The sequence below is a fragment of the Nothobranchius furzeri genome, chromosome 6, assembly GCF_043380555.1.
Source record: "Nothobranchius furzeri strain GRZ-AD chromosome 6, NfurGRZ-RIMD1, whole genome shotgun sequence".
NCBI classification, from domain to species: Eukaryota; Metazoa; Chordata; class Actinopteri; order Cyprinodontiformes; family Nothobranchiidae; genus Nothobranchius; species Nothobranchius furzeri.
The window spans coordinates 39606661-39620383 of record NC_091746.1 but is presented as its reverse complement, the minus strand read 5'-3'; the positions used below and the strand labels follow the sequence as shown (position 1 = coordinate 39620383).

The 13723-nt window shown below is 39.7% G+C and overlaps 1 protein-coding gene across 2 annotated transcripts; it reads left to right on the top strand.

The window, feature by feature from the left end:
- Positions 1–574: 574 nt before the first annotated feature.
- On the top strand, positions 575–13166 carry polm (polymerase (DNA directed), mu). 2 transcript variants are annotated; one of them, XM_054744100.2, is made up of 11 exons: positions 575–986; positions 1143–1314; positions 4767–4865; positions 4942–5112; positions 5208–5279; positions 6504–6624; positions 9735–9867; positions 9960–10062; positions 11676–11990; positions 12061–12144; positions 12889–13166. In XM_054744100.2, the coding sequence occupies exons 1-11, from the start codon at positions 802–804 to the stop codon at positions 12940–12942; spliced, it is 1509 nt and encodes a 502-aa protein (XP_054600075.2). In that variant the 5' UTR covers positions 575–801; the 3' UTR covers positions 12943–13166. The 2 variants fall into 2 exon arrangements, with proteins under 2 accessions (XP_054600075.2, XP_015830845.3); XM_015975359.3 differs by lacking the exon at positions 12889–13166 and adding an exon at positions 12415–12756.
- The last annotated feature ends 557 nt before the right edge of the window (positions 13167–13723 follow it).

Below are 13723 nucleotides of genomic sequence, written 5' to 3'. Positions count from 1 at the left end.
GGACTGATCAGGGGGGAGGAGAGAGAGGGATACACACATACAGATACACACACAGTTTTCCCAAACAATGTAAACATGTTTTAAACTTCTCAATTCAAATTTCTCCCTAATTTGTGTTTTTATAAAAAACATAAATAGTATAAATGAGTCTGTGATGAGTGTTATACAAATAAAATGTACTTACTTACCAAATGTAGCAACTAGTAGTAATTTTATTTTTTCGCATCGTTTATGGTAGCTATATCAACATTATGTCACTGGAAAGCTAATGTGGAGGATAGTCTTATATAGCCTACTGATGGGTTGTCCTGTAAATTATTTTACAAACATTATTAAATGCACGTATAGTGCCAGATATACTAATAACAAAGTGGTGTGACATTGTTTAATATTACTAATTTGTTGTACCTTGTTAATCCTGCTTATGGTCTTAACCTAAATATATAGGATTGGAGAAATATGGACCAGCTAGTTTGAATTAATGTGCAGCTCAATTTTACGGTGACAAATGAAGTTAAAAAAAATGTGTTTGCTTTGTTTCTCTTCGGATGTATTTTGGTGAAGGACCGAAGCCGGTGAAGCACCACAGCTGCGTCTGCTGTGCTAGTATGCGGTTGTTGCACCTACTAACCCAGCTCTGAAACTGCCGCAGGTTACGTGGCACCTTTACGTTTAACTGTAATGTTCAACTTGCTTTATTTTCTCTTTAAATAATTTTTTTACGACATCCGCCTTTATAAAACAAGGCAACATAATCTCAGATTAGGATAAACGAACAGAGCTAACACATCAAGGACCATCATGGTTCCCTTAAAGCGAAGGAAACTGGTTCCCACAGGCGCTGTGAACACTGGGACAGGCCCAGTACGAACCAAATTTCCACATGTTGTTTTGTTTTTACTGGAAAGAAAAATGGGAACCAGTCGAAGAGCTTTTCTCTCTCAGCTCGGACGAAGAAAAGGATTTCAGGTGGAGCAAGTGTTAAGGTGAGAAAGGTTTTCTGTGAATGCTGGGAAATCATGACTGAAACGGGAGTAAAAGATAAAATCCATTCAAATAAAACAGATTTCTCTGTGTTTTGGTTATAGAAAACGTGACCAGTCAGAAAGATGCCTCTGACGTGTGTGTGTGTGTCTCCACAGTGAAAGTGTGACTCACATTATTAGTGAAAGCAACACTCGTGAGGAGGTCACGGCCTGGCTGGACTTCCAGGGAGGAGGCCAAGCAGACGTCCTGCTGCTGGACATCAGCTGGTACACGGACAGCATAAGAGCAGGACACCCAGTGGACATACTGGACAGACACAGGCTACAGGTGACCTTAGTCTCACAAATTAAGTCTATTTATATTCAGTTTTACCTTTTAATCTAAAAATGTTTTTAGATTAAGCTAGGCCACGTGGCGGAGCAGATGGTCTGATTTCCTCCCACAAAATGTCTGGAGGCTTGGTGTTGTCTGCCCACGTGCTAACGCAGGCGGAATACCAAATTCATTCTACTCAACTGGACACAATCGTTGTGTTTAAAAGATCAGAACTGTCCATAGGAAGAACGTAGGGGACATCTGTGTAAGACGCCACATAACAAACCACAACTCATGTTCATGTGTTGTTATATCTGCCCTTAACTTTCAAGCCTTCTCTTATTTGTTTTAGGTGTTGCTCAGTTGTTTATGTGTATTGCTTTTATCTCTAATTGATATGTTTACACTGTTTTAAAACTGTGGTACCTTGATAGTGACCTTGATAGTCTTGAAAGATGCTTACAAATAAAATGTATTATTATTATGATTATTATTATTATTATTATTATCATCATCATCATCATTGTTATTACAACTAAAATCCTTTGCATTATTCCTCTTAGCCACAAACTAAAACCACCCGACAGAAATGATGGATCACTTCTAACAGATACCATACCATATTAATTTATAGAGCCCATTTAAAACAGCGTGTCAGCTGACCAAAGTGCTTGAACACAGAAAGAGGGCAAATGTAAAAGAGACAAAAGAGCAGTAATCCTATGATGAAATGAGCCCTCACAATCAAAGAATATACAACAGGCTGGTAAAACATAAAATCAAGAATGCAACCCAAATTGCAAACACATAAACATTTGGTTGCAATAACAAGATAAAAACAACAGAATAAAAGCAAAAGAGTGATAAAACAGCTAAAGAAAATAAATACAATTTGAGAACAAAGCCTGCTAATAAAATTTTTACAGACCAAAAGCCATTCTGAAGAGGTGTGACTTAAGGCTGGATTTAAAATGTGTAAGTGATGGAGCCAGACGTATTGAGAGTGGAAGTGCATTCCAAAGCTTAGGAGCAGCAAAGGCAAAAGCCCACTCTCCAAGGGATTTGTATTTCATTTTGGGAATGCACATAAGGTGGTGACCTGCGCAATGCAGTGAACAGGCTGAGGCGTATTGTGTGAGTAGTTCAGACAGGTAGAGGCGAGCAGTGTTATTGACAGTTTTATATGAAAGCATAAGAACCTTCAATTGTATAGGATATGCTACAGGGAGCCAGTGTTAATCAGCCAGAACAGGAGTGATGTGGCACCGTCTTATTCGTTCCAGTGAGAAATCTGGCCGCTGCATTTTGTACCCTCTGCAGACGGGTGAGGGAAGTTGTGCTGACACCTATGAGAGCAGAGTTGGCAGAGTCAAGTCGCGAGGTAATAAATGAATGGATAACAGATTCTAAGTGTGATGTCCTTTGAATGGGTTTCAAGCATGTTATGCAACAATGTTGAATAAAAACAGGATCTCACCGTAATGTTTACCTGCTGGGTCATGGAGAGGTCTTCATCAAGTTTAACCCCAAGGCTAGTCACACAGGAGCTAACAGTCAAGGAGGGGAGAGTGAGCTAAGCAGATGTGTTATTATCAAATTGGGGTTGATCAGATATCTTTATTCATGTCCCCCCCCCCCCCCCAAATAAAATGAAATTAAGTTGTAGTGCGTGTCCCAGCTTGAAGTTAAACACACAGCAGAGTTTTTTTAATCAACTCAAATCAAGAACTATCAGATCTCTTTACTAAGTCCAAATCTTCTACCTGTCAGCTAGATCCCCTTCCAACAGTTTTAGTTAAGTCCTGCCTCTCCCCCGTCCTCCCCTTTATAACAGCCAGTATTTAAGTCCTATAGTGGCCCTATAACCTGGTTCAGATCCGAAAAATTTCAATGATCTCCGTCCCATTTCCCAGCTCCCCTTCATTTCCAAAATTCTAGAGAAAAGTGTTTAATCTCAGCTCCACTCCCATCTCACCCGCAATAACCTCTATGAACAATTTCAGTCTGGCTTCATTCCCCACCACAGCACAGAAACAGCTCTCATTAAAATCACCAACGACCTACTAATTGCTGCTGATTCTGGTTTGATTTCTATTCTCATTCTCCTCGATCTGAGTGTGGCCTTTGACACCATTTCTCTTCCCATCCTCCTCAATAGACTCTCTTCCCTGGGCGTCACTCACATCCCCCTCTGCTGGTTTCACTCTTACCTTACCAGCCGCACTCAGTTCATCCAGTTAAAATCCTTCTCCTCAAAACCCTCCCCAGTCAAGTCGGGTGTGCCCCAGGGCTCTGTCCTGGGGTGCCTCCTCTTCATAATCTATCTCCTCCCTCTTGGCAATATCTTGTGCAAATTTAGTATCCAGTTTCACTGCTTCGCGGATGACACCCAGCTCTACATTTCCAGTAAACCTAACTCCACTCTCCCACCCTCCTCCCTTACCCTCTGCCTCTCCGAAATCAAATCCTGGTTCACCTCTAATTTCCTCAAACTCAATGGCAATAAAACTGAACATATTCTTGTTGGTACCAAATCCAACATCTCCAAATCTGACATCTTTTCTTTAACTATTGACAGCGCCACAGTCTCCCCCTCCCCTAAGAGTCTGGGTGTCATCCTCGACAGCTCACTTTCTTTTCATGCTCACATCAATAACATAACTCAGACAGCCTATTTTCATCTTCGATCCATTAACCGTCTCTGCCCCTCCCTTACCTCTCACACTGTCGCCATTCTTGTCCACAGTCTCGTCACCTCCTCTCCCGATTACTGCATTTCTCTTCTTTTTGGCCTCCCCTACAAACTCCTTCATAAACTTCAACTGGTCCAGAACTCAGCAGCCCGTATTATCACCAGAACCCCTTCCTTTCACCACATCACCCCGATTCTCCAGCAGCTTCACTGGCTTCCAGTTAAATTCAGGTCCCTCTTCAAGATTCTCCTCCATACCTTCAAAGCCATCCACAACCTCTCTCCTCCATATATTTCAGATCTTATAAGTATTACGACCCCTACCCGTTCCCTCAGATCGTCTTCCTCCCTCCATCTTGCTGTTCTTTCTGCCCGTCTCACCACCGTGGGGAGCAGAGCTTTCAGGTGCTCTGCTCCCCGTCTCTGGAACTCACTCCCCCCAGACATCAGAAATATTGACAGTTTCGCCCTTTTCAAATCCAGACTCAAGACACACCTGTTCAAATCTGCCTATGACCTCTGATTTTATTAGAATTGTTTTTTTTTTCTATGTTCTTTTTTTTTCATTGTGTTTTATTGTTGTTTTAATGTATTTTACTGAATGTATTTTTCCTGTCAAGTGACCTTGGTTGTCCTGAAAGGTGCTTTTAAATAAAATTTATTATTATTATTATTATTATTATTATTATTATTATTATTATTATTATTGTTGTTGTTGTTATTATAATCCATCACAGTAAAAGTGTTGTTTATTCATCTGTGTGTGCCTCAGGATCTGCAGGGGAGTGGACCAGAGGTAGCTGTGTTCTCAGTCCCCAGCTATGCCTGTCAGAGGAGGACCACTCTGGAGAACCATAACACTGTCCTGACTGTACGACCGTTCCCACCCACAGATCTCTGACATCAGCAGAAACTGTACCACTCATTAAAAGTGATCTCTGTCTCAGGATGCTCTGTCACTCCTGGCTGAAAACGCAGAGCTCAGTGATGAGGACGGACGAGGAGTGGCGTTCCGCCGTGCCGCCGCCGTGCTGAAGGCACTCCCCTCAGCGGTCATGAGCATCTCTCAGCTCTCAGGCTTGCCCTGTCTGGGAGAACACTCCCTCAGGGTCATCAAGGTCACATGAGTTCATCTATTTACTTTCATTTATTGTACTTCTTTGTTTTGGCTGTTTCATCTGAAAATGTTTCATCAAACTCTCGGCTCTTTCAGGACATTTGGGAGAATGGAGCATCAAGTGAAGTTGAATCGACCAAAGTGTCTGAACGATTCAAGGCGCTAAAGGTAGGTGTGTGTGTGTGTGTGTGTGTGTGTGTGTGTGTGTGTGTGTGTGTGTGTGTGTGTGTGTGTGTGTGTGTGTGTGTGTGTGTGTCCTTTTTTCACAACAGCTCTTTTCTCCAACCTTTTGGGGGTATTTAGTTCATTTTAATACCTAGAATAAGTAAAACTAAAATATCTTTACCTCCTCAAAAACGGAAAGATCTGAGAAAGTGTCACCATACGATCAACGAATAGATTTGTGATTCAAATTTAAATATTTGGGATGTCCAACTGACGATGATTTGTTTTTTTAAGGGTCACATTTAGTACTGTGATTTATTTATTAGATTTTAATGTAAATGTGTTGGTTGCATCATCTAAATGGGACTCTCTTAGCTTTCACTTTTGTTTTGAGCCTCAAATGTTGGTTTTTCACATTTTCTGCGGGAACTTGTTAGTTATCTGATCCACTCAGAAGAAAAGAGAAAACCAGAATCAGAAGAAGATTCCAGGAAATTTTAGAACAGTCAGAGGGACGCTACTCAAATATTACTAAACTTCTTTTACACGTGCATCAGCTTTACAATGCAGTTTTCTGAAGACTACTTTTTTTTTTACTTAAGAGTAAAACTTTAATTGACTAAAATCAAGAGTGTCCAGACTTTGGGAGGTCCTGAACCATCAAGTTTCAAAATGTAATATTTTATTAAAATTTTTTTCAAGAAATGCAATTTAGTCTTTAAAAATGTGCATCTCAAAAACAGACATATTAGTAAAATTCTGAACACAAAAATGTTAGAAAGCATTGAGTGGGGGCCACACAGACTCACTCTGAGGACCATAAATGGCCCCCAGGCCACTCTTTAGACATGCCTGACCTAAATCAAGCAAAAACATCATGATCAGCAACACAGCTGTGATGAGAAAAAGTATTTTTGTGATCTAAATATCTCAAGTTATTAAGCATCTGACTCTTCTTTAGAGTGCATGCTTTTAAATCACACGCTACACTGTGCTACGCCCAAACCACACAGAGGAGGTGAAATTATAAACGTGCTGCTGACTAATTAAAATAAAAACTTATGAAAAACTAACAATAAAAATGTCATTATAGCTGCTCACGGATTTAATGCTGTAACATTAATCATGTGAAGATTAGTTTGTATTAAAATATTCTGGTAATTATCAGACAATATATCTTTGTGTAGACAGGGTTGTTTATTTGTAATATTATTGATTGTTTTCCAGGTGTTAACAGGTATTTTTGGAGTTGGAGCTAAAACAGCTGACCGTTGGATCAGAGAGGGCATACACGACCTGCATCAGTTACAAAACTCAGGACAAACTCTGAATCGAGCTCAGCAGGCAGGTTGGTGTTTCGCTGCTGCCGTATTTACTTAGTGGAGCCAGAATCTGTTCAGTCATGAGGCGGAGCTGAGAGGCCCATCCCGTCACCTGCACACGGGTGCTCTCAAACCCCGGATAACTAATTCAAACTAAACATGAATGCATTTAGACACAAAAAAGATGATCTGGATATTTGGTTTGCTTGTCATTTTTTGTCATGGAAAATGTCCTTTGTTTACATAAAGGGGCGGGGCCTAAAACTTATTTTTGTTTCAGCTTCCGTGTTTCGTTGCGATGTCATAGCTCAGGAGTCTGCAAAACCAGTACACCCACAGAAAACTTGTTTAGGGCCACAACTGTTACAGGACCTTTTGAAAATAAGTAATTTATAACTTAAGGAACTGGATTAGAGCCATTGGGTGAATAAAAGTTGTTTTTTTCTCCCAGAATTTTAAGATTAAAATCAGGATTCTGAGGTTTTTTTTTTTTTTGCAATTAAAGTTAAAAATCTTGTTTTTTATATTTGCTGTCATTAAAAAAGAAAAACTTAATTTTTATTAGTAAATTAAGATAAAAAAAACAATCCAACGAATATGCATATTTGTTTTGATTTTAAAAAGATCTAAAAATATTAGTGGTACTTTTAGTGTCATTCTATTGTGCAAATACAATAAAATTATTCAATGAAAATAAAAAAAAATTGGTTAAACCTGCATTTTTAAAAAAATATTAATCTAAATTGAAACAGATTAGTCTTTTTTTTTTTCATTGTTTTTTGGCCAAAGTTTTTAAAGGTGCTGAACACCGAAAACCTGTTTTGTAATGATTATTTCTGATTATAATCGGTCACTCAGTTTTTCCTACAGGCTGAACATTAAAATAGTCTCCCACACATACCTGCTGCATTAGCTTCTGATAGACGATGAAACTCTAGGATTAAAAAAGCCTGACAGATCTACGTCACACTGTCTCTTAGCATTCATGGACTCACCCATCTTGACTCACAACGAGGAAGGCTGTTGTAGGCTTAGCATCCAGCAAACAGCAGAGAACGTCTCAGCTGGTAGAAGCTAACTGTTAGCATTGGCAACTCCACCACACAGCAGAACTCCTTCAGGCTTGTGTTATTTGTGGAGATAAAACATCAATGTTACAGAGCAAATAGTCAGTGGTAAAGTTGTGTTACTGTTAGCCAATCAGAGGCAAGATGGCCAAATATCAGGAAATAAGACTCCTAGTACTCCAAGTCCTGTCATCTGAAGCTACTTTCTCCTCAAGCTGACTTGTACTTCCTGATTTGTACCCCCGAGTGTGACTTACAAGGCATTCATTCCTGCTAGAGACCAATGCAAATGTATTAATTAAACAAGTGAACCACACTTTTAAGAGGAAAGGCCAAGGAGCCTTGTGTGGCTCCAGAGAAGCTGTAATGTTAATAAATAGTTACACAGCAAACCCCTGATCAAAGTCAATGAGATGAACAGGGTTTAAAAATCCTTTAATTGGTTTGAATCCGGTTTATTTGTTCCCGAGTTTCCTTTGGCTGAGGCCAGATTGTTCTGAAATTGATTGGAATAGTTTTTGTAAGGTTTTCTTTTTCTGCTGGTCCCAAAAGCTTTGGCCTTATCCCTCAGCATCGGCTAGACATCTAAATAGACTAATCCCTCTAGTGGCTGGCTGCAGCAAAAGGTTTTATTTATTTTCATTTACATAAAAAACACAGTGAATGTGTGAGTAGGTGGGACTTTAAGCTACAACATGGCAGGAAATGTAAACAGGACATTATGGCTTCTTTAACAGTGGAGGAATGTAGAGGTTTTTCTTTATCACAGTATCAGTGTAGATATTTCTGACATCAAGCAACAGACACAAAGCTATTTAAATCATTTTACAACTTCATTCAGTCACAATTTTGGTTTGAAATATATCCTGAAACAAAGCAGATAACACTCTGAGGTTTTAGAAGACCGGCATTCATGTTGAAGCTGATCAGAACTTTAGAGTAGAGCAGTTGGTCGATTTGAGGAGAGATCTGAAGAGATCTGTAGAAACATAGCAAAGATAGGAACCGTGACTTGGTTTTCTAAAGTCTGTGTTCTTAGGGAGGTTAGAAAACGTAGATTAAACAGGAAGTTATCTGTGTGTTGATAAACCTTTTTATGACTTCACAACAAGAAGACTGAGCTCTCTAAAAAGTAGCAAAGTGAGTGTGTTTTTAGCCAAATCATGGAAATACAAGTAATTAAATCAAGGCAGATTCAAAATTGATCATTCTTTTCCTATAATGGTTTTATATATAAATATGGAGTCACACCATCGACATTAATATAGTCACACTCAGAAGTCAGGCAGATAGCAAAACAGGTTTATTTAGCTTTTTGCACTAAATTCCCCACACATAAAACAATTCAAGCAGCTTGAAAGTTTCAGTGCCTTCCAGAATGAGCCGTTTCAGAACCCTGCCACTTTAAGAAAACAAGTTGAAGCTGGCTACGCCCGCCCATCCCTCGCTCAGGCTGCTATAAGCTGAGAAGCTCCAATATGTGCGAGTGGGTTGGAAGAGAGCTGCTGCTCCTCCAGCAGTAGCAGCTCTCTTGCATGAGAGGTGGTTCAATTCCAATTTCTCCATTTGTGATGTCACAAACAGAGTATTTTGGAAACTGATTGTTTTAAGCACATAATTCCTAAAACCAAACACTGACACAAAACAAACAGATGAATTTCTTCATATTTAGAGTGTTTACAGAAGCGGTTGAGACCCATATGGCAGTACAAAATGTGCAAAAGGTGAGTTTTGCTAATCCCCTATATAAATCAAACAGAACACAAAGTGCTGTTGTAGCAGAGAATCCAGAAGCACGAGTCACAAAATACACAAATGGTTAAAGCAGGACATGACGGATAAGGAAAAACCATGAAAGCTACCACAACTGAGAATGATAATTATTAGTGAGGTCCAAAAAGGAATTCAGGTGTGAAACAAGCAAAGATGAACAAAAATCATTAAAATTTTTAAAAAGAGACATAAACTGTAAACAAAGCTGACTTTGTATGTTTAAACTTGTAATTTTCTCCCTGATACTAGTGAGTTTCTCCATGATGAATATGAAACTAAACCCTCTTGTCTGGTAGGTCTGCAGCACTACGATGACATCAACCAGCCCGTCACAAAGGCAGAAGCTTGCGCCATCGAGGAGATTGTGGAGAAAGCCGTTTCCTCTGTGTTGCCAGGAGCTCAGATCATCCTCACTGGAGGATTCAGGAGGTAACGGTCAAACACACCTGATATGATCACGTCACCACAAGAAACATGTAAAGAGAAAATGAAAATTCTTGTTTATACCTCTGTTTTCTCAGAGGGAAGCAGACTGGTCATGACGTCGACTTTTTGATAACACACCCAGAGGAAGGCCGCGAAGTGGGGCTGATGCCTAAAGTCGTCTCCTGGTTGGAGGCGCAGGTAAACTTAACTCGTTCATCTGTTTGCTGCACAGCTGAGGAGAAATACTTAATCACTAATCTCTAAATTTCACATTATAGTTGGATTAAAGTTCCACCTAAGGTTGAAGCTATTTTGTCCCTTTTTTGTAGAAATAACATGTTTTCCACATTAATTTATGCATTAAAGGTTGAATATGGAATAATTTAATAAAAAGCGAAATATTAAAAAAATAATACTTCCACTGGGCGTTTAGAAGTGTTCAGAATGAAGGTATACAGTATTTCCTTTAAAAGCTATATTTTAATTTTGAAAATAATGAAATATTTATTTTGATGGGTACAGCACTGGGTTCATATTTACATCTACTTGCCAATAGAGGGCACAATTGCGGGTTGCCAATAACTGTAAACAGTCCGTTAGGCATAGCGAGGCTGGCGTTGTGGAAAATGGCGGACTCGGGTAATTCAAACAGCTGCTTCCGAGCCTAGAAGATGTCATTATACTTGCCAGAAGAGGAGCGACCATAAAAGATGTAAAACCAGAGTGAGTTTAGGTGAAACCTACTTCAGATGGAACCCAAATAAAGCATTTCAAGTATCGGCAGTGAACCCGATATCCCGATGGCTGGAAACCTTGTTGCAACTACAACCTCCACACACTAGATGCTGCTTTGGTGTCTGTGTTCCATATTCAACTTTACACATGATGTTACATGATTGACCTCTGAACTCGCTGGCATGAAAGTCTCATAATAGAAGATGGTTTTATTAATCTCTACAGATAAGTTTCCAGCCCTATTATACAGAAAAATGTATCTGGTTTATTTCCTGTCTTATCACATTAGTCTACAAATGGTGATGGCTATGTTTATTCCAGCCTGTACCGCCCCCTGCTGGCCACTTTTTAGGTTATTCATTCAAACTAGATAATGGAGACAAACCTGATGATCTGTTGAAGCTACAGTGTTTATGGGGTTTTTATATAATTAATCCTATGAAAAATATAATGCTCATTAGTGCTCAAAGTGGATTTTAAGGTATTCTTAGATGTCAGGAAAACCCTAATGGCCTCAGGTGTCAGACTTTAGATGAAAAAAGCTTCAAGTTGCAAGAAAAAAGACAACAGAAAAAAAGCCTTTGGTCTCAGGAACAAAGCTATCAGACGTCATAACTGCTTTTCATTCAACATTAGACTAAACGGTGATTCAGCTGATTTTATTTTATCTACAAAAGTTCTAGTAAACTATTCAAACCCGACTTGATTATTGCTGTTACTTAAAGGAGAATCTTTAAAACGCTGTTTATGATTTTTGAAAGATCTATTGCTGCTGTCAAAGTTCAAGAAAGGCCCATTTAGAATAGAATAGACTTCTTTAAACACACAGAGGGGAAATTCACTCATTACAGCAGCGCATACACTTTGAGAAAGACGAAAAACAATTGGAAAAGTACAAGTACATACATTTAGTGCAGTTGTACTTTTTTATTTTTGTTCCATAAAAAAATCTGAGTAAATATTCAGAAGTATTGGTGGTTGGCACCCAACCCCTTCTTCTATAAATACTTGAGTTAGGGTTTATTTATCATATTCCGAGTTTAATGTTTCTCCTGAATCTCTGATTTTCTTCCCAGGGTTTCCTTTTGTACCAGAAAACAACACGAAACTCTTATCTGGAGTCTAAAGCTGACGGCCCTGGCCGTCCTCCCTCCAACATGGACCGATTTGAGAGATGCCTCTCCATCTTTAAGCTACCTAAGATGGAGAAACAAGGAGCTAAAGATTCACAGAACGTGACAGAAAACTGTCTGCAAGCAAATCAGAAGTCTGATGAGCCTGAATGTCCCGAAGCTGCTCCAGACAGACGGTGGAGAGCAGTGAGAGTGGACCTGGTGGTCTCTCCTATCAGTCAGTTTGCCTTTGCTCTGCTGGGCTGGACGGGATCCAAGGTGAGGTTTTCTGAAGAGCTCTGCCGTCCATCTCTAGGATCTTCTCAGGTTTTTCTCATGTTCTCTGCAGCTGTTTGAGAGGGAGCTGCGCCGGTGGGCGCGGTATGAGAAGGGCATGTCTCTGAGCAGCCACGCTCTGTATGACAACAACCAGGTAAACAACAACAAAAACACCTGAGTGACCCTTTCATCATGTTTTCTCTGATTGGTCAGTTGGAATCAACCACAGCCTACAGATGAGTCGGATACTGAAATCCTCAAATCCTGACCCTGAAGAAACATCTTCAGATACCTTCATGTCTCTTCCATTCATGTGAAAATATGCTAGCCTTTAGGGGGGTTCGAATTAGCAGATCAGTGCTCTCCAGGTTTTTTTATGCTTATAAAATAGATGAAATCCTGTAACGAGACTCTTTTCCCACAGAGAAAATATCTAAGAGCTTCTTCGGAGGAGGAAATATTTGCTCACCTTGGTCTGGAGTTCATCCCTCCATCAGAAAGAAACGCCTGAAGAGATCTTACTAAAGGCCTGAGAGCCAGGGGCTTTAAACACACACACATGGAAGACATGTGTGTGAGCAGAGGGTTTTCTGGCTCCAGTGTTGATGCACATTTTGTGAAGATGTTTTTACAAACAAGTTTTAATAAACTGTAGCCCCACCGCTGCACCCGGCCTTTAATAAAGAATAAACATTTGGTTTTTTAAACGAACACAGCCAAGAAAATCTGAAGCCCAGATTTTGAAAATGCGCTGCTACGTATAAAACATTTGTGTGTTTGTGTTGACTTTTGAACAGATGATATTTTTAAATGAAAGTTTTATGAAATCTTACTGTAAAATCAGTTGGTGTATAAGTATTGTGAGGAGGGTTATAATGAATTACAGTAATGCCTGCAGGTGGGGTGGAGGCATGGATCACTTCCATACCTGTCAGATGGAAGATTGGGCTGAATGTCACTGAAGAATCCAACTTAGAGATGCTCATGCCGACCAAGGTTCAGTGTGACCCTAATGGGCCAACACATCTAACCACCCAGCAGCTCAAATTGTCCAAATGCAAGAATTTCTGACCTGATTTTCTTAAGACAGTAAAAGTTTAAGTCCATCCATGCTTGCGTGTCTCAGACTCAACAGGATATGAATAGATGTGCAACTGCAAAGCAGCGATTGTCACCAAAGAAAAGGCCGCTGAGCTACACTGTACATGCTGCACATAGTGGAAGAGAATAGAATAAACCTTTATTTGTCATGTTCTGCGTCCCTGTGTTCCTCAGCCCCTTCCAGGTTTCCTCTTTTTTCCCATTATTGGATCTCCCCTTTAAGTTCTTGTTTCAAGTTTATGAGCTTTCCTATCTGTAGTATTGTATATTTATAGTAGTTTAGTTTTCCCCCTTCAGTACTTTTATGTTCCTTCCCCACTTGGTCAATTAGTCTCCCCTGCTGTTCAATGTATTTAGTTCTGTCACTCCTTAGGTCATTAGTTATTTATCTTTGGTTCTCCTATGCCCTTATTCTTCTGTTTAGGTTTATTTATGTATAGTCTTACAGGTTATGGTTTAATCCCCTCCTCCGCTTTGTTTTTCCTTCCCATTTATTGATTTCACCAGTCTCCCTTCAGTTCTCTCTCCCCACACACCTGCTCCTTGTTTCCTAATTTCCCTCTGGGATTAATAAAGTATCTTTGAATTTGAATCACTGCCCTGTGTATATAAAACCCTGTATTGTCCTTCAG

Excerpts from the sequence above, each read along its gene's own strand:
- polm (XM_015975359.3), top strand. The coding sequence starts at position 802 with ATGGTTCCCTTAAAGCGAAGGAAACTGGTTCCCACAGGCGCTGTGAAC. Across the intron at positions 1,315-4,766 it reads TGGACAGACACAGGCTACAG|GATCTGCAGGGGAGTGGACC; the intron begins GTGACCTTAGTC and ends TGTGTGCCTCAG. Across the intron at positions 9,868-9,959 it reads CTCACTGGAGGATTCAGGAG|AGGGAAGCAGACTGGTCATG; the intron begins GTAACGGTCAAA and ends CTGTTTTCTCAG.